General features: G+C 43.3%; 2 protein-coding genes across 4 annotated transcripts in view; one reads left to right on the top strand and one right to left on the bottom strand.

Moving 5' to 3' along the window:
- METTL17 (methyltransferase like 17) overlaps positions 1 to 16,095 on the bottom strand; it is a 47,225-nt gene extending 31,130 nt beyond the window's left edge. The window contains exons 1-5 of the mRNA XM_089687026.1: positions 15,989 to 16,095; positions 9,245 to 9,398; positions 7,596 to 7,739; positions 4,656 to 4,743; positions 2,734 to 2,815 (exon numbers count right to left, since the gene is read on the bottom strand). Coding sequence (XP_089543152.1) covers positions 2,734 to 2,815; positions 4,656 to 4,743; positions 7,596 to 7,739; positions 9,245 to 9,398; positions 15,989 to 16,024 — 504 coding nt within the window. The 5' untranslated portion in view covers positions 16,025 to 16,095. The remainder of the gene's footprint in view (positions 1 to 2,733; positions 2,816 to 4,655; positions 4,744 to 7,595; positions 7,740 to 9,244; positions 9,399 to 15,988) is intronic.
- Positions 16,096 to 16,204: 109 nt separating this feature from the next.
- The window catches only part of PARP2 (poly(ADP-ribose) polymerase 2), a 79,743-nt gene continuing 72,261 nt past the window's right edge, over positions 16,205 to 23,686 (top strand). For 2 of the 3 annotated variants that reach the window (XM_089687023.1, XM_089687021.1), the window contains exon 1: positions 16,205 to 16,314. In XM_089687023.1, coding sequence (XP_089543149.1) covers positions 16,272 to 16,314 — 43 coding nt within the window. In that variant the 5' untranslated portion in view covers positions 16,205 to 16,271. The remainder of the gene's footprint in view (positions 16,315 to 23,686) is intronic. The other variant, XM_089687022.1, reaches the window with a different exon arrangement.

Below are 23,686 nucleotides of genomic sequence, written 5' to 3'. Positions count from 1 at the left end.
TGCCAATCAGTGCCAGTCAGTGCCACCTATCAGTGCTGCCTATCAGTGTGCATCAGTGCCGCCTATCAGTGCCTGTCAGTGCCGCCTAACAGCGCCAGTCAGTGCCGCCTATCAGTGCTGCCTATCAGTGCTGCCTTTCAGCGCCCATCAGTGATGCCTGTCAATGCCCATCAGTGCCACCTACCAGTGCCTCCTCATCAGTGCAACCTATCAGTGTCCATCAGTGCAGCCTATCAGTGCCCATCAGTGCAGCCTATCAGTGCCCATCAGTGCAGCCTATCAGTGCCCATCAGTGCAGCCTATCAGTGCCCATCAGTGCAGCCTATCAGTGCCCATCAGTGCAGCCTATCAGTGCCCATCAGTGCACATCAGTGAAGGAGAAAAATCACTTATTTACAAAATTTTTAACAAAAACTAAGAAAAAACATTTTTTTTTCAACATTTTCAGTGGTTTTTGGTTTGTTTAAGAAAAAATAAAAAACCCCGAGGTGATTAAATACCACCAAAATAAAGCTCTATTTGTCACAAAAAAATGATAAAAATTTCATATGGGTACGGTGTTGTATGACTGCGCAATTGTCATTCAAAGTGCAACAGTGCTGAAAGCTGGAAATTGGCCTGGACAGGAAGGGGGTAGAAGTGCCCGGGGGGCAGGAAGGGGGTAGAAGTGCCGGGGGGCAGGAAGGGGGTAGAAGTGCCCGGTAGGTGAGGGGTTAATAACACAACATTACCACCTTGAGGTTTCTTGAATTTCGATTCTACACTTGTATACATGGAGAGGCTGCAGCAGACACTTAAATTGCCACATAAAGTGCTGGGAGGATTACATGAAGGAAAAATGAAGGCTTTGTTACAGCAGAATACCCCCCCCCCTAACCTTTATAGGTAAGAAAGCTGTCATTTTACAGGCGGTTGCCGTGGTCCTGCTCCTGTGTCCAGCTATGGCATGAAAAGTCAGTTGAGAGCTCCCATAGGCACACTGGTGACAGTTATCAGCACAGGTATGATTTGAATGTTACTGGCTGAACCTGCTCATTTGCATATCTTTGCAAAGGATTCTGGGAAATGGGTTTTGCCACCTCAGGATTGATGAAATCTGAATTATTTGTGTTTTTAGATGGTTTATAGAGCCAGAAATATTTGGAAGTGAACATACAAGCCAAAAGAAAGATTTTAATGTTAAATTCAAATTTGACTCTCCATAGGTTGATATTTTGGTAGTTCGGGCGGTTTAAAAAGACTCGAAGCTTACTGAGCAGATGGAGAGGTTGGGAAAGCTCAATGGACACCAAGTTTAGGATCTCTCTGGGACTGAATCAGTGACACTGATGTGAAGATTCCTCTGAGGGGAAGTTCATTGATACTGATGGAGGATCTCTCTGAAAGAAGTTCAGTGATTACTGACAGGAGTGATACATAAAGGATCGCTCAGGGGGAGTTCAGTGATACGGACAATGAGGATCTCTCTGGGGAAGTTCAATGATACTGACAAAGAGGATGTCACAGAGAAGTTCAGTGACACTGAGGGCGGGCAATACAAACTTCTCTGAGCCCCATTCCAGAACACTTGGAAGTTGAGCGTTGTTCCCTGCCTCTCTTTTTTAGGTGTTTTTGCATTGCAGACCCCTCCCCTGTTATCTCACATATAGGTTCTTATTATTATAGCCACCCTAACTCCTCCCACAGTTCTTACACTACATAGACAGTAATATACGGAAACGTGCGGATTGTTCCCGATTGGTGCGTTGTTACTTTGTGGAACGTTTCGCCGAATGGTTCACGAAATATCGCCTTTTTTGTGGTGAAATTTTCCCATAGAAATGAATGGCGCAACTAGAGTGGGAGCTGACAAAAGCTAGAGTGTGGAAGGAAAAATCAGGACATGATTTCTAAACTGCCATCACTCCCTCATTTTCAAGCCCACCTACACAAATCTTATATCAAAACGTTCAGCTGTCCCGGCTGTCACTAAAAATGTTCACGGCTAAGCCATACTCCTGATAGTTTTTACAATATGACCATTTGTTTGCAACTCACGCCGCCCATTGACTTTCATTGAAACTTCACTCGCAGCCACCTGAAATTTGAAGGGCCATTTCTAAACTACGACTGTGCCTTCATTTTTAATATTTCAGAGACATACTATACATCAACATGTAGGTCTGGGTCTTGTGAGTCTCACAATATAAAGCTCTTTGCTGTAGGATTTATACTTTTAAAACTACAACCGTTTGAAGATGGCAACCGCCAGTGAAGTGAGCAAGTTGGAGCAGTTTGTTTATAAAAGCCCCTCTCAGCTTGTTCTGACTGAGTGAGTTGCCATAGCAACCGAAGGGGAGTCACCAGGAAGCAGAGTGACCAAAGCTACAGTGTGAGCTGCAAAATAAAAGTTCAAATGCATTTCTTCAAGCTTGCCATGTGCACTGTTTACATTTCATCAATCACTTGGTTAGTGTTGGAGGCAAGAACACTTCACACAATTTCCCCAGAAATTGTAGATTTTCTAGTTACAATATACATTGCTACATTGTAACTCTTATTGACAGTGCAGACACTGCTCCTGTGATACAAAACACATCCTTGCTGTCATTTTATGGCCAGAGAGCTGAGGTGAAAATGAAGGGTTTTTTGGGCGCAAGTTCAAAATCTACTTCGGTAATAAATGTACAGTGCAAAATGTAAAAAGCGGAAACCATTTTTGCAGTTCACATTGAAGTCATTTCAACATCTCACCTCTTGTAGAGCTCTTGTTACTGCAGCATATCCTCCATCAAAGCGAGCAGCCAAATACACCAAGCCAATCTGTTCTGTATAACTACATAAAAAACACAATGCATCGTAGAGTAAGCATACAAAAAAAATTTGAGAAGTTGTAAAGCATCAATACACATAGTAGTGTAGTGTAAAGTGTAGTGTAAAAGGCAGGGGCAGACTGACAACTCATGGGGCCCCCGGGCATTAGGGGATCATGGGGCCCCTGTGTACTTTCCCAAACTCAAAAAAGCCTATGAAAAAGGTACCAGGGGCATCTCATGGGGCCCCCTACTGACCTCGAGCAGTGCCCTAGTTTCCAAATGGTCAGTCAAGGCAACACATAAGGTATTATATACAGTTGTGCTCAAAAGTTTGCATGCCCTGGCAGAAATTGTGAAATTTTGGCATTGATATTGAAAATATGACTGATCATGCCAAAAAATTATCTTTTATTGAAGGATGATGATCATATGAAGCCATTTATTATCAAATAGTTGTTTGGCTCCTTTTTAAATCATAATGATAACAGAAATTACCCAAATGGCCATGATCAAAAGTTTACATACCCTGGAATGTTTGGCCTTGGTACAGACACACAAGGTGACACACATAGGTTAAAATGCCAATTTGAGGTTAATGTCCACATCTGTGTTTTTTTAAATTGCAATTAGTGTCAGTGTATAAATAATCAATGAGTTTGTTAGCTCTTACGTGGAAGCACTGACTAGGCTAGATACTGAGCCATGGGGATCAAAAAAGAACTGTCAAAAGTCCTGCGTAACAAGGTAATGGAACTTTATAAAGTTGGAAAAGGAAATATAAAGATGTCCAAAGCCTTGAATATGCCAATCAGTACTGTTAAATCACCTATTAAGAAGTGGAAAGTTTGGGGATGTCTTGATACCAAGCCAAGGTCAGGGAGACCAAGAAAGACTGCAGCCATAACTGACAGAAGAATTGTCTGGGATTCAAAGAAAAAGCCACAGGCAACCAGGAAATACAGGCTGCTCTGGAAAAAGACGGTATGGATGCAGATGCTCAGCCATGGAAACCTATTACATGCTCTCTATGCACTGTTGTGCTAATCTGAAGGCCACAAGAAGTTTGAAGGTCTTTAGCTATTAACTCTGCAGACAGTTGGAGACCTCTGCACACTGTGCTCTTCAGCATGCGCTGACCCAGCTCTGTCATTTTACATAGCCTACCACTTTGTGGCTGAGTTGATGTTGTTCCCAGTTGCAGATTTCAAGGAACAAAAAAGTAATCAAAATTCATAACTTGCAAAGTTCCTTTAATATTTGTGCATCTCCTGTTACCAACAAGATCTGAATTATTAAATAAACATATTAGTTTGCCGTAGATTTGTCTTTGATAAAGCCCTAATTAACATGGATAATGGTTACTTAAATTCTCCATCTTGATGGCAGGGGTCCTTTTGAGGGAGGTGGTGGCGGCGAAGGCTTATGCAGGCAACTTGTTTTCTCTTATCTCTACTCTACTCCTATTCTTTTCTCTTTTTCAACATTATCATTTACTGACGTTTTTATATGGCACCCAATTTTATACATCATTAAAAGGATGTGTGTGCACACTAAATTTTTGTGGTTGTATCAGCATTTTGTCCTTTTAATAGTGGTGGATTTCACATTGGTAGCTCATGGCAAATACCCTACTATGTAATATTTCTTCTGTCTGTGTGTTCACTTCTGTTAAAACTGTAATTGGAATATGGTCCTGGATATGCAATGTGGAATACCTTTTAGAGATTGTTAATGTCTGCTGAATATTGTTCTCCTGCTGATTGTACTTGCCTACCGATCCACCTATGGGTACTTTCTCAGACATCTATATCGGTTGTGTACAAAACGTTTTCTGAAAAAAATCAGCATGATAATTCTTACCTTAAAGGCTGCCAGTTATATACTTGCTTACGCAAAGTAGTGAGTACTTGTCTTTTTATCTTTTCCTTATATGCATCAGTGTCAATCTCTGTTAAAAACAGACAACAGTTTATATTATTTTCACACCATCATCACACAAAATGTGCAAATGAAACTTAATATAATTAACCATGGTCATCCATGTTAGCTTTTACATCATGTCAGTGACAGAAAACCCCTTTTATAAGACACTTTCATGGAAGCACATGTTAAAAACATATACAGTATATAAAGGAAACAAAGGGGATAAGTATTAGTTTTTATATGACGATAACCCTATCTTTTAATTTAAATGATAAAATGTGATTTTTGTACTCACATGAGCTACTCTGCCATGATTAGGCTCCATGCACACTGGCTTAAAAAATGCCAGAGCTCTTGACAGAAAAAAAAACAACTGCTTAGGAGCTGTTAGTGTTTTTTTTGCTAGAAAAACGCTCTTAAAAAAAGAAAAAAAAAAAAACACAAAGTAGTTTTTTTTGTTTTGTTTTTGTTATTGCCTCTAATTGCCGCGCTTAAAAAAAAACAAACCACAAAACACACGTCTAGACTACCTAATGTGTATGGACACATAGGATAACAGTTGTTTCTATAGGCAAAATGCTAAACTCCTCTAGGAGAGGCATTTTTTTAAGATAGTGTGCAACCACATCACACATATGGCAGCCCTTTGAAATAATTGGGTTGCCCTATGTGTGTAACTCAAAAAAGAGCGTTTGTTAAATGCTACGTGTGAATTAGGCCTTAGGAAGGAGAGTCTGAAGTTTCTCTTGGGTAAGAAAAACTGTAGCCAAGCTTTATCATGAATGAGTCCCAGATATTCCAAGGGATGAATTGGTTCCAGAGCCAATTTCTGAAGGTTCAAGACCCAAATGAACCATCGCACTAGAACCTGAACCGATTGCTCCCTCAGTGTGTTACCTAAATATTCCACAATGGGAATGCCCTGAGAAAGAAAAAAAGGCAGGCATGGAAGCCAACACCTTTGTGAATATGGTAGAAGATCAGGGGACACAAAGCAAAGCAAAGGGGCACTAGAAAGAAAAATGGTGACAAGCAGATATGCATCCTTGAGGACCTCAGAAACCAGAGAGCACATAAATTTCCACCCAGTAATCCCATATCTGCAGCAAAACCAATGGAAAGCAAGAAAATGATTGGCCCTCAGGGATCCTAACAGCGATCTACCTCCCAGCACTCAGTCTGCATGGCCTACCCATAAAGCGAGTCTACAGAGACAGAATTACCCTTGGGGCTGTACCCAAATCAGCAAAGTTCCACAATGCAGATCCCAGTGCATGAAGGTCACATTTTGGTTAGCCCCATGATGTCCAACCCAGTAGGGTATGGGTACAGAATTCCTAAGTCAGGCTTAAGAAATGCTGATCTGGATAGATGCATATTAAGACCAGCTTGGTAGCTATGCAGTAGTAATCTTGAAGATAAAAAAAAAAAAAACATGTCGACTTTTCTCAGCAGAGCCAATGAAGGGCATCGATCCATCTGGACACTAATAGGCTAGCCCAAATTTTTTTTTATTTACCAGTGCCCAATCGTTCTGTATATGGCATTATAATAAAACAGATTCTGAATCCTGGTGTCCATTAAAGATCAAGAAAGAAAAAAGAGGGACTGTACAGTTTGGTGGCTGTCATGCTGACATTCCCCCTAAGTTTTCCCCCAAAACAATGAAAAAAAAAAACCACACCTCCATTAGTAAAGGGGAAATGCCCAGCCAGTTTTAGAGCTTTGTCAGGTTTTTAAGGACAACGGGTCACAGTTAGAGGGATTTCTCTCTCTTAGTTTGTTTTCCAAACAGAAACCAATAAAATGCTGACTGAGGTTCTCAGCCTTCTCCTAAAAGAGTCCTGGATAGTAGAAAAAAACCTGACAGTGATTCTAATCCTCCTCATGTCATAAAAAAAAACTAAACGTCAATACCTGACCTTTTGAAAATAACATATGCAGTCTCCTGAGGGTGTGTAATTATATCACATAACAAAGCAGTATAGTTAGGAGGAATATTAAATAGAGGGTTATGGACTTAAAAAATGTAATGGTACTAAGAAAAGAGAAAATACCTAGGGGTCCATTTATTAAAAATAAGCTTTGCGAATGTCTCAGCATTCATGCAAAATTCACAAATAATGCCCAACAGATTTGTAATGTGTGAAATGTCAGTTTCAATTAATTTCCTTTTGCAGGTGAATGTAAAATTACGTAAACGTAAAATGTACGTAAAATTTAATCACAAAATCCAGGTTAGCTCAAACATTAAATGTGGGGATCAGCTCCAGCACAACGCCAATAAGAAAATATGTTTTTAAAACAGCACAAGTCATAGAAGTTACCTCTAATGACAAGAATCTAATGCTCAGATTGCCACTGGTTACTATATAAATGCTATCTGCGCTGATGCTGGAGAGCACTGACCGTGCTTTTTTTCCTGGCAATGCAGCTGAGAATCTGGTGCTCAAATAAAGTGAAGACGGAATGAGTTGTTCACTCTTCCCATCCCTTAAAGCCATGGATTTTATGTTTACTAAATACAAGGCACTCTTTGAATGGATGAAGGCAGCGGAGAGGTGGGTAAATGGCAGGATCTCCCCCATCCACTCACAGTACACATTGCATTTTGTGAAAAGACTAGACTTTAATTTTGTCAAGCCCTTCAAATAGCAGCATATGTTGTTGTCATGATGTGTGCCAAAGGGAGGGGTCCAATTCAAAGGTGGAATTTGCACGTTCTTGGAAATTCCTTTGGCAGCAGCTACATATTGTATGAAGTCAAAATATTTTTCTGTAGAACTACACCTTCCATCTCCATCAGAAACAGATGTTAATGCAAACACCACAAGAGTTCAAGGTTTGTTACAACTTGATAGTAAGAAATATATTTGCCTGAATCTGGCAGTTTGGCTATAAACTCAGCCTCTAGGGCATATGCTTTTTTTCTCAAGTCTGTATCCTCCACAGGGCGTTTCCTGCTCCATAAGTAGTTTTTCAAAGAAGCAGCATGCTCTTCCATACCTTGGATATAGCATTCTGAAATTGAAAATAAATATATAAACAAGGAGGAAACATTTCCCCTCTCTAGTAAGACACTAGTAAGTGCAATCAGCAAAATACTATTTTTAAATGTCTTTGGTGATCAAGGAATAATATTGCAGCATAGTACTAATAAGTAGTAAATATTAAAATAGAAATAATAAACAGTAAATATAGATCCAACAGCAGAAGCAAAAATGTACGATTTATATCACCCCACTCCTGTGACCTTCAGTTCCAGGCACTGGCAGGTGAGTTGTTTTTTGTTTTGTTCTTTTTACATTAGCCCTGCTGCAGGCAAGCAGCCTCATTGAAGTCAATGGGAGGCAATTTTGCATTGAAGTTAATGTTGTCCCATTGATTTCAATGCAAAAATGCCTCCCACTGACTTCAATTCATAAATCACCTCCCATTGACTTCAATGCAAAAACTCCTGTCAATAGAAATCTGAACACTTATCTCTGCATTCCACTCTACTCTATCACTTGTGAGCCTGGAATGCAATGCTACAAACTCGCATAGGACCCTTTTTTCGTAACGGCACCCAAAACACAATGCGTGTACATCACATCTGTGTGAACCACCTCAATAGGAACACATAATATCTAGCCTGTCATGCGAATCTGTGAGTTTGAAAACACATCCAGATTCTGCCCGTGATTACAAAACACAGGTTCAGGTACCATTATTTTCAATAGCACCTAAAACATGGTACAATTTTGCCACAACAAATCACATTGTGTGAAGCTTGTCGACCAAAAGAAGCTCCTGCTCCTTCTTGGGCGATAAGCTTCACACAATGCGAATTACCACATGACAACTGCGGAAAAATCCGCACAGCGTTTTAGGGGTCATTGAAAATAAGGACACCTGAACCTTCGTTTTGGGATTGCGGGTAGAATTGCAACCATTCTGTCACAATCCCAAAACACCCAGGTGTGAAGAGGAGCGGACATCAGGGCTTGATCTGGCTGCTCAGCAGGCGCTAGTACTGAGCACCCAAATCCTTCAATGTGTGAGGGTAACCAGAAGAAATCATTTTTTTTACCCATTGGAGATGGCACCTTATTTACTTGCTAAGCAGATACATTTCTGCTGAGCGTCAAAAGAGCCCGACATTTCCATTTCCTGACGAGCACCCAATCGGGGCTCATTACACTGCAAGGTCTCCCCCCTCCCTGCTAGCTGGAGATAGGCAGGGAGGGGAGGAGGAAATAAACAGCGCAATGTTAAACTCATTAAAAGTTTAAGTCGCCATAAAGCCTCTTTTGTTTTTAAAAGCCCCAGACATTCCTAAAACCACCTCAGATTTAAATACGGTTTTGGATAAAATATTTTTTTTTTTGTTTTATCATGACAAGTAGAATGTCATGAGGGACAAGTAGATTGGAACCCCGATTTAGTCCCTTGAACAAGTATTTTTTTTTTTTAAAAAGAACATTTCTTTATTGGGCGTATACATGGCATAATAATAATAATAATAAAAATAAAGCAACACTTGCTTTTCAGAATATCCTTGGCTGCATCTTCAGCCTCCTGCGGCAGACGGACTAAATTCACGTGCAAGATTCCTGGGTGCTTGCGGTGAGGACCCTTGGACAAGAAATCTGAGGAGTTGTCAAGCTGCGGCTTTCCAGAGGCTGCTGAGCTTAATGCCTATGTTGGGGGAAAAAAAAAAAAAGAAACATAGTCCACTTTAGAACCTCCATAATAAACTGAAAGTCTAAAAGGGATGTTGACCATAGATAAGGTACCATATACTGTACAAATATAATTTAGGATATTTTACACCAAAACAAACAGTTGGTGTACTCTGGAGCAGTTTGGGTTACTTTGTGAATGTTATAAGCAACTGAAGATTTGCTTTTGTGTTTTGGTAAAGAAAAACTTTGCATTTGTTACAAAAAAGTTACTACAACATACATAATAGTTACACAAGCCAATGGAAGTAAAGCTGATATTTCACTTTTAATCTGCAGCCAACTACAAGTTTCATAATATGTGAAAAAAGTGTATATATATATATGTGTATATCGGACTCTGATTCCTCGTAGCCACAGAAACACGGCTGTGAGGGATTTGTTTTTCTGCACAGAGCTTGCAAAGTAGTAAAGTGCCCGATGTCTGGGGGGGGGGGGGGGGGGCAGTAGCTATGCAAGAGAGCAAAGACTGAATTCACCACCTGCCAGGTAATTGATCTGATGATTCTTTTAGAGTGTGATTTTTGCAATATGTACAGTTTAACTAATACATACTAAAGTTGCAAAACCACATTCAGGCATTAATGAACCAGTTCTGCAAACTAAGGGTCCTTTATTTCACATAGAAAAAAAACTAAATAAAAAACAAGTGCGTTTTTTTTTTGGGTTGCTCGACTCCAATCACACACCTGTGAAACAAGGGCATTTATGATGCGTTTTCCATTAGTGTCAATGGAGAGGTGTGTTTTTGGAGTGCTTTTTAAACATGTGCCAAAAATGTAGCATGTGGAACTTTTTAAAAAATGCACCACACCCACAGATCATTGGTGTAAAGAGAGGCATAGGATTTAAAGGGATATATTTTTCATTCATTTTTGTTCTACTTTTTAAACACCAAAAGTGCATTGAATACTGACCAGTGTGAAAGGGCCCTATGACCAAAGGGATCAATCCAGAGGTGCCAGGAGAAAACTGAATCCTAACTCCCCAGTCACATCAAAGCCAATTTTGAAATCGTGCAACTTACAGTGAGGTCGCACGATTTAAAAATTGGGTGACTTGCCGATTTCCTTGCGATTTGAAAGACATCTGACACAGATGACCATGCAAATCGCAACAAACGTAGTGCATGCACTACTTTAGAAATTGGTGCAGCTCCAACCAAGTCAGAACCGCACCGATATGACCGCTCTTATAGCGGACAATAGGGTGCGACTTGGCATATGATTTGCAAGTTGCCTGACATGCAAACCGCACCCGATGTGACCGGGGGCTAAAGCTGCAAAGCAATCACAAAAAATGTTTTCACTGAGAAATAAGAATCCCATGTAATTAGTCGCACATGTCACATCTACCCAGGGATCTCTGGTCCTGAACACAAAGGGGTTTATTTACTAAAGCTGGAGAGTGCAAGATCAGGCTCATTTCTGCATAGAAACCAATCAACTTCTAACCTCAGCTTGTTCAATTAAAGTGGATCTAAAGCCTCAAGGTGTTTTACCTTAGTTCATTCTATGTATCAAGGTAAAAAACCTTCTCTGCGGCAGGATACCCTCAGCCCAGGGGCGGACTGACAACTCATGGGGCCCCCGAGCAATAGGGGATCATCGGGCCCCTGTGTCCTTGCCCAAACTCAAAAAAGCCTATGAAAAAGGTACCAGGGGCATCTCATGGGGCCATTGGCTCCTGCTCCTGTCAATCAACTCCAGTGACAAGAGAGCAGGGGGCAGGGCCGAGTCCCGCTGTCTGTGTCAATGGATGCAACAGCAGGGCTCGGGAATGAGCATGCACGAGTGCCCCCATGGGAAGTGACTTCCTGTTGGGGCACTAGACAGATTGTTGGAGCCTAGAGTGCTGGCGGGGGATCCGAGAAGAGGAGGTTCAGGGCCGCTTTGTGCAATTCCATTGCACAGAGCAGGTAACTATAAAGATGTTTATTTAAAAAAGTAAAAAAAAAAAAAATTCCCTTTATAATCGCTTTAAGCAAGAAGTCCGGTTCACGGACCTTCACACTGTTGGGGGGCCGGACTATAGTTTGAAAAAAAAAAAAAAATATGAACAAATTCCTATGCACACTGCACATATCTAATTTGTAGTGAAAAAAACAGGAAAAACAATATTTAAAATGCACTGTACACTAACGCACTGTACTCTAACACACTGGACAGCGCAATGCACTGTACTCTGCAACGCACTTGGCACCGCCATGCACTGTACACTGTAACGCACTGGACAGCGCAATGCACTGTACTCTGCAACGCACTTGGCACCGCCATGCACTGTACACTGTAACGCACTGGACACCGCAATGCACTGGACACTATAACGCACTTGGCACCGCCATGACCTGGACACTGTAACGCACTGGACACCGCAATGCACTGGACACCGCCATGCACTGTAACGCACTTGGCACCACCATGCACTGTACACTGTGACGTACTGGAAACCTCAATGCACTGTATACTGTAACGCACTTGGCAGCACCATGCACTGTAACGCACTGGACACCGCAATGCACTGGACACTGTAACGCACTTGGCACCGCCATGCACTGTAACGCACTTGGCACCGCCATGCACTGTAACGCACTTGGCACCGCCATGCACTGTACACTGTGACGTACTGGAAACCGCAATGCACTGTATACTGTAACGCACTTGGCACCACCATGCACTGTATCGTACTGGAAAACCACAATACATTGTACACTGTAACGCACTGGAAACCGCAATGCACTGTTCTTTGTAACGCACTTGACACTGCAATGCACTGTACACTGTAACGCACTGGAAACCGCAATGCACTGTACACTGTAGCGCACTGTACTCTGATACACTGGACACCGCAATGCACTGTACACTGTAGCGCACTGTACTGATACACTGGAAACTGCAATGCACTGTACTCTAACGCACTGTACACTGACACCGCAATGCACTGTACCTGGTGCCTGGTGTGAGCTACTCCTCTCCTGTTGCTCCTCTGGCTGCAGCAGGTGAATTCCTGGGCTTCCAGGCTGCCACTTGCTGGGTCCTTATGGCCGAGGATCCAGCGAGCAGCCAAGGTATTTGCCGGCCAACGCTGGAGTGTTTTTTTTTCCCGGCTGGCCGGATAAACGACTTTGGCGGGCCGTAGTTTCAGGACCCCTGCTTTAAGCTTTGGCAATGAAACCTGCAAGCTGATGATGCCAGACAGATAAATGATCTGCTGATGGTTTCTATGCAGAAGTGATCCTGATTTTGCACTCTCCAGCTTTAGTAAAGCCCAAACTGTCCACCTCCACTGCATGTGAGACTTTCACTGATCCACACATTGTAGAATCTCTATTTTGTTCCTGCATGCAAGGGTGGCTCCATAGGATGCTGCAAGAGAAAGAAGCCACCCTGAAACTGGAAACCTGGGGCAGCGGTCACGGCATGAACTTAAGGCTGCATTTGTTACATGTGCATTTTTTTGTGTGCAAATGCACCAAAGAAGCTCCTGTACCTTTTCCAGGCATAGAGCTTGGTGCGTTTCTTACCGTGCATTTCTTGGCTGTGTTTGGGATGCCATTACCAATTAACCAGTTGCCACCAGACTACAGTACATTTACAGTGGGCGGGCGGCACGGTCAGGCTAGATCTTGTACATGTGCTTTACTTTACTGAGCCAAAGCCACAAAAAAGCCCGGTTACAATATGCCCGAGGATACCTTGACACTACTCACCGGGCTTTTTTTGTGGCATTGGAGCATTAAATGGCTAAGCAGCTCATTTTTGTTCAAGTATTGTGCTCCTTAAATACCACACCGTCTTTTTCCAGAGCAGCCTGTATTTCTCCTGAGGTTACCTGTGGGTTTTCCTTGATATCCCAAACAATTCTTGTAGTAGTTGTGGCTGCAATCTTTCTTGGTCTACCTGATCTTGCCGTGGTATCAAGAGATCCCAGAACTTCACACTTCTTAATGAGAGTGATTGAACAGTACTGAGTGGCATATTCAAGGCATTGGATTATCTTGTTACACAGGTATTATGACAGTTCTTTTCTGCTCCCCATGGCTCAGTATCTAGCCTGCTCATTGCATCCACATGAGAGCTAGAAAACTCATTGGCTATTTATACGAAGTCAATAATTGCAATTTAAAAAGCCACAGATGTGGTAATTTAACCTTTGATTGCCTTTTTAACCTGTGTGTGGTGTCACCTTGTGTGTCTGTACTAAGGCCAAACATTCCAGGGTATGCAAAGTTTTCATCATGGCCATTTGGCTGATTTCTGTTATCAGTATGATTTAAACAGTGAAATCATACTGTAGAGTAAAGCATGCTTGTTAAAATCACTGTGAAACATAAGGGGTTAATCCTCCGCATTGTGTAAAAAAAAAATGTTTGATCCTGTCTTCTCTGATCCTCACCTTCTTCTACTGTCCTCTAAATATCTCCTGATAGAACAGAGAATTGGAGGCAAGCTGCACATGCTCAGTTTGGTGTGTATTGCTGCAATGTTTTTTTTGGGGGGAGAGTGCATGTGATCAGCACAGGGCCAATTAGCACTGTCCAGACAGAGGGACAAAGGTCATGCAGCCTCATAGGGGAGAATGAAAACTCCTCCTACAAGCTTTAACCAGTGCTCTGCTGGACACTGATAGAAGTCACAAGACTGCTCTACCTGCTGATGAGAAAGGGTAATTAGCAGTTTATTTTTAGTAAAATAATTACATTTCCATGTTGTGTGTACTGTGGGAGACCAGATATAGTGAATGCAGGGTCCTGGGTTTAGTAACACTTTAATGATCGATATGTTTGGCATCCATTTACTCCTCGCAACCTCATATTTCAAATTTAACCAAAACCATGGGTATTATATGGTGGTTGTGGGAATTGAAGTTCATTTTATTGTATTTTTCGCAGTGAAAATATGTTTGCTGTGTTTGAGGCTAGTTTTACACCTATGCAGTTTGCGTTTGATCTGTTTCTGCAGTGCCTTTTACGGTGCGTTGTTGCATGTATTTATGCAATATTTTTCTTTTATGGACAACTAGCTGCTAGGCAGATTCAAAGCGCAAAGTGCTGATCACATGCACTCTCCCAAGAAAAAAAAAAAACTCTAGCAATACACACCAAACTGAGCATGTGCAGCTTGCCCCCAATTCTCTGTTCTATCAGGAGATATTTAAAGGACAGTAGAAGAAGGGGAGGATCAGAAAAGACAGGATCAAACACCCTTTAAACACAATGCAGAGGATTAACCCCTCAAGTTCCATAGTGAGTTTAACAAGCATGCTTTACTCCATATACAGTCTGATTTTACTATTCAAATCATACTGATAACAGAAATTCAAGTGCTGTGCTTTGCGTGCGGTTCCATAGAAGTCTATTGGACTAAAACGCAAACTGCTGTAGGAAAAGAAGTCCCTGACCCTTTCGAAAAACGTGTCCGCAAAAAACACATAGATGTGAACGTGATCCATAGGAATTCATGATAAATGGCATGCACTGCATTCCTGCAAAACGCATAAAAAAAACGCACAGGTGTGAATCTGCCCTTAAAGAAGTACAGCCAAAGCTTGTTTGGCTGTACATTTTCTTCTGCACTCCTGTGACCCATTTTCAGCTGACAACAGACTGCTATCTGCTGATGTCGCTTAGTCATTCCAGGCTTTGGAAAAATCCCAACTTTAAAGTGAGGATCCACCCCATATCCCTGGACTGGCACCTAGCAGTCTCTCAGCAATCCGCTAAGAGCCCGCTGCTCCCGCCCCCTCCACAGCCCAGCACTCCAGTGAGCGTAGGGGGGAGGAGAGCAGACCAGAGAGCACCAACTGACGGATTTCTTCTTACATCCTGTTTTGGCTATGGGACAGGAAGTGAAATGTCCTCAAGGGTTCTGCCTTTAGTTAGGATTTATATAGCGCCAACAGTTTGCTCAGTGCTTTACAAAATGATGATAGACAATAGAAAAGGGTTAGGAGGGCCCTGCTCCTGGGAGCTTACAATCTAGGAGGGAGGGGCTAGTGGTACAAAAGGTAGTAACTGTGGGGGATGGACTGGTTGGAAGAGTAGAAGATTCCATTATTAGCTGAGGGCAGGATAGGCTTCCCTCAAGAGATAGGTTTTCAGAGATCGCCTAAAAGTGAGCAGAGTAGGCGATAGTCTGATAAATTGGGGTAGAGAGTTCCAGAGGATGGGGGAGGCTCTGGAGAAGTCCTGGAGATGAGCATGGGAGGAGGAGGCAAGGGAGTTACACTTTAATTGGAGGGGAGGTGCAGTGGAGAAACGTTTATTATAGGAGTAACTGGAAAAAAGGTAATTTAAATATTCTTTTAATTTCCACAACCTTCTGCAGCAGTAAGGTGATGTGATTGTATCTGCAGAGGACTCCATTGTCACGTGGCCACTAGCAGCCCATCTTAACCCTTTCCCATCCCAAGAGTCACAGGAAAGAAGCTGCAGAACAATGCAACTGCCATGTGCGGAGCCTGCTTATCGCGAGAGCGCCATTCTACCAACAACACAGAGAAAGAGAGAGGTGACCCCAGGCGCTGTGTGCCAGCCTCAGCACTCACCCTGATTTGCTGAACCCGGAAGCGTACCGCTAACATGGTGCATTCACTGTCGCAGCTTCACCTACAAAGTGCCGACACCATGCCTCAACCTCCGCCCCGCCTTCACAACCATAACCAATCACCCAACACCTACGAAACTCTCCTATCACGTGCTCTGCCGCGGCTTCTCATTCATCCAATGTAAAGAAGCCGCCTCATGAGTGACAGCTCAGGCAGCCAGTGGCGGGCCTTTATGTGAACAGGCGCTTAGTGTTGGTATCTAAGAGTGAGGAAGAGGTGAAACATGTCCGGGCGTGCAGCCTCTGCCAGGGAGCGCAAGTCTAGGGGTGAGGGATGCTGTGTCCAATGTATTTCACACATTGTTCCGGGGAGAATATGTCCTTATATATCTGTATAAGCTGCATGTTGTGGGAAGGCCGGTGGGGAGTTACTAGGGTCACCAGTGTAGGCTGGGGGTGAAACTGACCACTAGTCCTGTGCACATCTAGCATCAGGGATCCTTCACACCATGGTGCAGAGAGGTCACGTTTTCTGCAGGCATTCTGCAAGGGCAAAACAAAATCAATTGTTCTCTATGTGCCCTGTTCACACTATAACACTAGGATCACACGCAGATTTTTTTCTGCACAGGAATCTGCAAGGTGTATAAGGCTCTATATACATGGGACATGTCTGAATGATGGAAACTGCTGGAAAACACAGGTTAAAGACCATCTGCTTAGCCGCGTTTGCGTTTAGAATCGTTTTTTAAAGATAACCTCAGGAGATCTTCTCAAATGCCCCGAAAAACAGTAAAAAATGAATTATTTCAGACATTTTGAGAGAAATAGAGCAGAAGCAGAGAGAGCAGTATGTGTTGAGATGACCTGTCTTTTTTTGTGGTGTTTGGATGTGTTCCAGCTCACATTTTCTTTCATGCAAAACCTCAAAGTATGGTGTATTAGGTCCATTTGAGTACCGGGAAAATGCTTTGCATGTATTTTTCATGATGAAAAAAAGGCTCTGGACAGCATCTGGAAATGGAGTTAACAAAATTTTCCAAACGCAAATGCTTATAAACGTGGTTAGCCACGTTTGCAAGCATTTGGCGTTTGAAACGCTGATAAAATCTCCTGAACGCAAGTTTGGTGCATTCAAAAATAACGACTGTAAACGACATAGTGTACACATAGGAAAATATTAGGGAGACTTCAGGGGCTGCTGAAAAAAACGCAGCAAAGCTCCTAAATGTGAGTTTATCAGCTGCAGTGTACATGGAGCCCAAAACTCATTGGAGTGTGCATGATAACTGATGTCTGCTCACCGGTTTCCTTCAGTTTTTCTGTACATATGGTGTGAACGAGGCCTTATTGTGGTCACATCGGGTGCGATTTGCATGCCCTGCGACTTGCAAATCGTATGCCAAGTCGCACCCTATTGTCCACTATTAGATCGGTCATATCGGTGCGGTTCTGACTTGGTTGGAGCCGCACTGATATCTAAAGAAGTACATACACTACTTTTTGGCAATTTGCATAGTCATCTGTGTCAGATGTCTTGCAAATCGCAGTAAATTCGTCAGGTCACCCAATTTTGAAATCGTGCAACTTCACTGTAAGTCACACGATTTCAAATGTGGTTTTGATGTGACTGGGGAGTTAAGGGCTCGTTCACACTTGGCTGTTTTACCAACGCTTGCCAAACGCCCCTATAGCGCTTGGCAAGCGTTGGTCCGGCGTTTGCGGAGCGTTTTTTAACGCTCCGCAAACGCCGCATACGCGGTTTAGTGGAGGTTGCTAGGCATTTACCGAGCGTTAATAATGCCCCACAAACGCCTATAATACAGTTTGAGTGGTGTTACTGCTCCGCAAATGCCCCGCAACCGCACCGCAAACGCCGGCCGGGCGTTTGCGGAGCGGCACCATAGACGAGAATAGGAGGCTTCAAAGCCTCCTGACTCGACCAGAGGCGTCCGTTTTGACGCAACGCGACCGTTAGAACAGCACCATGTGCTGTAATGTGCAGAATTGGCAGAGGCGTTTGGGAAGCGGTAAAAACGCTTCTCAAACCTCTCTGCCGCCTGCACACAACGCTACTGTGAACGTAGCCTAAAACTGGAGAGCTCAGAATCTGGTGCAGCTGTGCATGGTAGCCAATCCGCTTCAAACCTCAGCTTGGTCATCCAAGCTTTGCCAATAAAACCTGGAAGCTGATTGGTTTCTGTGCAGAAGTGAGCCTGATTTTGCTCTCTCCAGGTTTAGTAAATAAACCCCAGTGTGTATTAGCTCTGGTTCACAATGAATGCAACTTTGAAATAGCACTACTTCACTTGAAGCAGCACAATTTCAAAGCTGCAGATCAGTGCGATTTCTATCTCTGATTTCACTGAGGCTTGCAACGTCATTTAATAGAAATCAAAGCAAGTCACAATGAAATCAGAAAAAAAAAGTAGAGCAGGAGCTGTTTTTGAAATCGCACTACTTCAAATCGCACTGATTAAGACCGTGCCATAGAAATTATTAATATTACAGGTACTTATATAGTGCTGTCAATTTACAGAGCGCTTTACATATATATTGTACATTTACATCAGTCCCTAACCCTCAAGGGGTGTACTATTTAAGGTCCCTAACTTACATTCATACATACACATACTAGGGCCAATTTAGACAGAATCCAATACCAGCATGTCTTTGGCGTGTGGGAGGAAACCCACGCAGGCACAGGGAGAACATGCAAACTCCAGACAGGTGGTGCCATGGTTGGAATTCAAATCAATGACCCTAGTACTGCCAGGTGGAAGTGCTAACCATTAGTCACTGTGCTACCCCACAGTGTAGAAATACATTAAGATGCAAATTCGGGTGTGATTTGTAAATTGCATATTGCACCATTGTGAACCAGGACTTAAAGTGGAGTTCCAGTGAAAACAAAAAAAATAAGTCAGCAGCTACAAAAACTGTAGCTGCTGGCTTTTAAAAAACAGACACTTACCTGTCTCTTGATCTCGCTGTGTTCCCCCCCCCCCGCAGCCCTTTTCCCTGGCCGCCCTGTGTTCCTGGCACCGGCATCTTCAATGTGGGCTTCCGGCTGTGACAGCTTGTGGCTTCAATAGTCCGGTGCTCACTGCGCATGCACAAGTAGCGCTTCGCTTTCTGAATGGTCCTGTAGTCTTCTGGGACCTCTCATGTGTCCCAGAAGACTACGAGGGGGGGAGGACAACTTCTGCTTCTGATCGCCTAGGAGATTGCAGCGGAAGTGGGAGTGGGTACCTGTCAATTTCGGGTACCCGCTTCCAAAAGTTGCCAATCCTTAACAGGGAGCAGGGGACCAGTCCTTAAAGCGGAACCTCCCCTTTTAGGTGGCGCTCCGCTTTAAGAAAAGTGACCATGGGTCGTGGGGTTTACACATCTGCTGCATATGACTGGCTGTCCACTTTGACAGCTTCCTGGGGGGGAGAGCAAAGACAGGTTCGGATTGGTGAGCGAACATTTCTGAGATCATCCCTTATAAGGATCTGATGAATAAGTCTTCACAGAAATGGATGATCTGATCGTATCTATGGGTCATAGGATAAATTGATCAATTTAAAGTGATTTTAAAGGCAATTTTTTAAAATGACAAACATGTTATACTTACTTGCTCTGTGCATGCACTGTATTATACTTACTGGTGCTCCTCACCCCTCCCTTTTGCCATGTGCCCCTAGAGCAAGCAGCTCACTCCTGAGCCACCTCTGTGCTCCCTCCTCACTGGCTCTGATTGACAGCAGTAGGAGCCAATGGCACTCACTGATGGCTCTGATCCAATGAGTAGGGAGAGAGCTGAGAGATCCTCTGCTCTCATGCACAGCTCTGGATTGACATTGGGCTCAAGTAAGTCTAAGAGCAGGGGGTAGCTGCATGCAAAAAATGCATTAAAGTAAAAAAACCTTCAGCCTTTAGAACCACTTTCATCTAAATTGGGGATCTCAAAATTCTTTATCCGGCCCTTGGGGCAGTATTCCTCCCACAGACCAGCCAACAATGGTGCACTATTCCTTCCACTAATACCAATGATGGAGTACTATTCCATCCACTAATACCAATGATGTGCTCTACTCCTCCTACTGACCACCAACCCTGAGGGCATGTTTTATTCTCACTGATGCTGGGTGTGGGACATTTTCTAGCCCCACTGGCACAATCCGGCCCACTAAAGTCTGAAAGACAGTAAACTGGCCCTTTAAAAAGTTTGGAGACCCCGATCTAAGTCACCATGATTGGTTTTGCTAGAAAACAAAATGATCGTAGGAAAGTATATAATTATTAGGCGTATGCTATTCTGATCGGATAGTAAATCTATCAGCAATATGATCGCATTTAAAAGTGTTCCAGTCATGGCCGCTATAAGGCTCGCCATACACTATACCAGGCATCACTAACTGGTAACCGATATCTCTATTAGACCTAATGTCTCCCCTGCCCACCAATGCAGCTATTCAAACACAGATTGTATTTGAAAAGCTGCATCTTCGGTCACTGTAGCCGAGGAATGATAGCGGTGACCGCAGAAGTGGCATAATACATGACACTTCCGGGTTTGTTAGTCGCAGGAGGGATTGGGGAATGGATGTTCTCCATGTTCCTCCTTCTTTCACCAGGTAAACTGTGTTGGAAAAGCCCTTCACCAGCTCTTAAAACCGGTACTGATTTAACCACTTATCTACCATGCCATTTATAAAGGTACCTTGGTAGACAAGTGGTTAACAAGCAAGTGATTGGTTGCTAGGATGCAGGGTGATCGCCAGCTTGTTAACATTAAAAGTTCTGTTGCCCCTGACCTGCTGTGCCTCCTGTCTTCCACCATATGCATCTGTGTATGGTAGGAGAGTGACGGGAGCTAGAAGGGGGCTGTGGACACTGTTGTGAAGGGTGGAAGGGCAAGGAGTGATGTGAAGGGGGTATGAGGAGACTAATGTGAAGGAGGGCTGAGAACACTACTTTGGGGAGGGGGTGTGGTGTGGAGGGGGGGTTCAGGGATGTTTAATTCCTAACGCCCAGAACATGCAGTTTTGGGCAACGGGCAAGAAGTTTTGATCTACATTTAGCCCTGCTGCAGATTACTCAACGCTGACAAAAGCTGAAGGCAGAGAAGCCTGGCTTCTAGTCCGGCACCACAAAACCCTCACTGCTCTGCACATGGCAGAGGAGAGGGTCGGGAAGTTTTCATCAGTGAGCACACAGTATATACAGACTCCTATCTCCTAGAAACATTCCTTGTTATCTCCTAATGTATTGTATTACAACCTGCCCTAGCCCTGCACTTTACTGCAGCTAATAATCCTCTGCAATGCAAAGCCAGCACTGTGAGTTTTGCTTCTCTTTCTACAAGACGTCCATACATACTGTCCTAACTTCCTATTGGCTGTCAGTCCCAGGACACTGAGCTGCCTCCCGTCCCTGCAGCATACTGCTCAGAGCTCTGCTGTTCTAGGAGTGGGTGTGCTGCTGTACCCCACCTGTAATGGACATCTGGAATCTTCCTGACCAAGTGCACTGTGGTATGTGACACTCAGCGTGTGCAGTACAGTCACATAGGGCACACTACACTCACACAGCATCACCCCCACCCCACTAATCCCCAGTGTCCACCCCCCTCTCCCCCCACTAATCCCCAGTGCCCCCCTCTCCCCGCCACTAATCCCCAGTGTCCCTCCCCCCTCTCCCTGGCACTAATCTTCAATGTTCCTCCTTTCCCTCCACTAATGCCCAATATCCCCCCTTTCCCCCCACTTATCCCAAATGTCCCCCCCCCCCCACTTATCCCAAATGTCCCCCCCCCCCACTTATCCCAAATGTCCCCCTCTCCCCCCACTTATCTCCAGTGTTCGTCCTCTCCCTCAACTAAACCCCAGTTTTGTCCCCCAGCCACTTATCCCAATGTCCCCCTCTCCAACCACTTATCCCAAATGTCTCTCTCCCCCACTTATCTCCAATTTTCTTCCTCTCCCTATACTTATCCCTAATGTCCCCTCCTGTTCTCCCACGTATCACTTATGTCCCCCACTTATCTTATGTCCCCCTCTTCTCTCACATTCCTAATGTCCCCCGTCTTCTCCCACTTATCCCTAATTCCCCCCCCCACTTATCCCCAATGTCCCCCCTCTTTTCCCACTCCCCAAATTACCACATTAATCCCCCATTTAGCACTAATGCCTCATTATCTTAGCACCATTGTCATCCCCTATTCCCCTCTTAGCACTAATGCCCCCTCTCCCCACTTAACATTGAACTCCTCTCTGCAGCAGCCCCTCTCTCTGATACTCTGTAGGTGGGGGAGAGAGGATTTGGGGGTAGGAGGAGGGCTCTGTACTAGAAGGGGGGGTTGTTGTAAACTAGCCTGTGAGATATGCATTCCTGAGCCCTGCACTCTGTACGCAACTCACTCTTAAACCTGCACTCTCACTTCTGAACTCTGTACGCAACTCACTCCTGAACTCTGTACACAACTCACTCCTGATCGCGGCACTCTGTGCGCAACTCACTTCTGAACTCTTCACTGTTTGCTGCGCAATCCTGAAGTCCATGGAAGATTGTATTTATTTTTGCTACAAATTCCTGAAAAATGTAAATTTTCATGTGAGAGACTTTTTGGCAGCCTATCCACATACAGTCCCCCAAAATCCAATGACCGCTTTCAGGCTTTCAAAGGGCATATTTCCTCATATCACTTCCTCACTACCTATAACAGTTTTGGAGGACGTAAAATGCCGGGAGAGTACAAACTCCCCTTTTTGGTAAGTAGACACCCCAAGGAATTTGGTAAGAGGCATAGTGAGTGTTTTGCAGATATCATTTTTGCTTCAGGGTTTTGAAAAGAAAAAAATACATTTTTGATTTCTTTCTTCATTTTCCAAAAACTTGTGGCAACAAATCAGATTTGCAAAATACTCACCATGCCCCTTAGCAAATACCTTGGGGTGTCTACTTTCTAAAGAGGGATTATTTGGGGGGGGGGGGGGGTTCTACTATCCTGGCATTTCAGGGCCAATATTAGAAGCTTCTGCTACACACCACCCATTTTTGTTACCACTTGAAGAACAAGCCTGACACTTTGTTTACATGAAAAACCTTTTTTTTTTGCTAGAAAATTACTTTGAACCCCCAAACGTTATATATATATATATATATATATATATATATATATATATATATATACATATGTATATATATATATATGTATGTATATATATATATATATATATAATTTTTTTTTTTTGTAAAGCAATGGCCCTAGGGAATACAATGGTGGGTGTTGCAATGTTTTCTGTCACACAGTATTTGCGCGGCATTTTTCAAACCTAATTTTTTTCTTAAAATACACCTGTTGTAATCCTTTTTTTTTTTTTTTCTCCAACAGGTACACTTTTCAAATCTTGATGCACAAAAACACAATATATTGCCAAAATCTAAAATATGATGTTACACCAAATACATAGATGCCAAACATGATATGCTTTAAAATTGCACATGCCAGTGCAACGGAGACAAACTACGTAAATTTTTAATATCGATAGGTGACACTTTAAAAGCCTTTACAGGTCACCACTTTATATTTACACAGGAGGTCTAGTGCTAGATACTGCCCTCGATCTGACGTTCGTGGTGATATTTCACATGTGTGGTTTAATCTTTGTTTACATACCGACACACAACCGATGCTTGGGTTCGCATTTGC

Source organism: Staurois parvus, unplaced genomic scaffold, assembly GCF_062004578.1.
Source record: "Staurois parvus isolate SC_StPar_1 unplaced genomic scaffold, SC_StPar_1.0 ptg000415l, whole genome shotgun sequence".
Classification (NCBI taxonomy): Eukaryota; Metazoa; Chordata; class Amphibia; order Anura; family Ranidae; genus Staurois; species Staurois parvus.
Note: the sequence above shows the minus strand (reverse complement) of the source record. Positions and strands in the feature narration are given on the sequence as shown.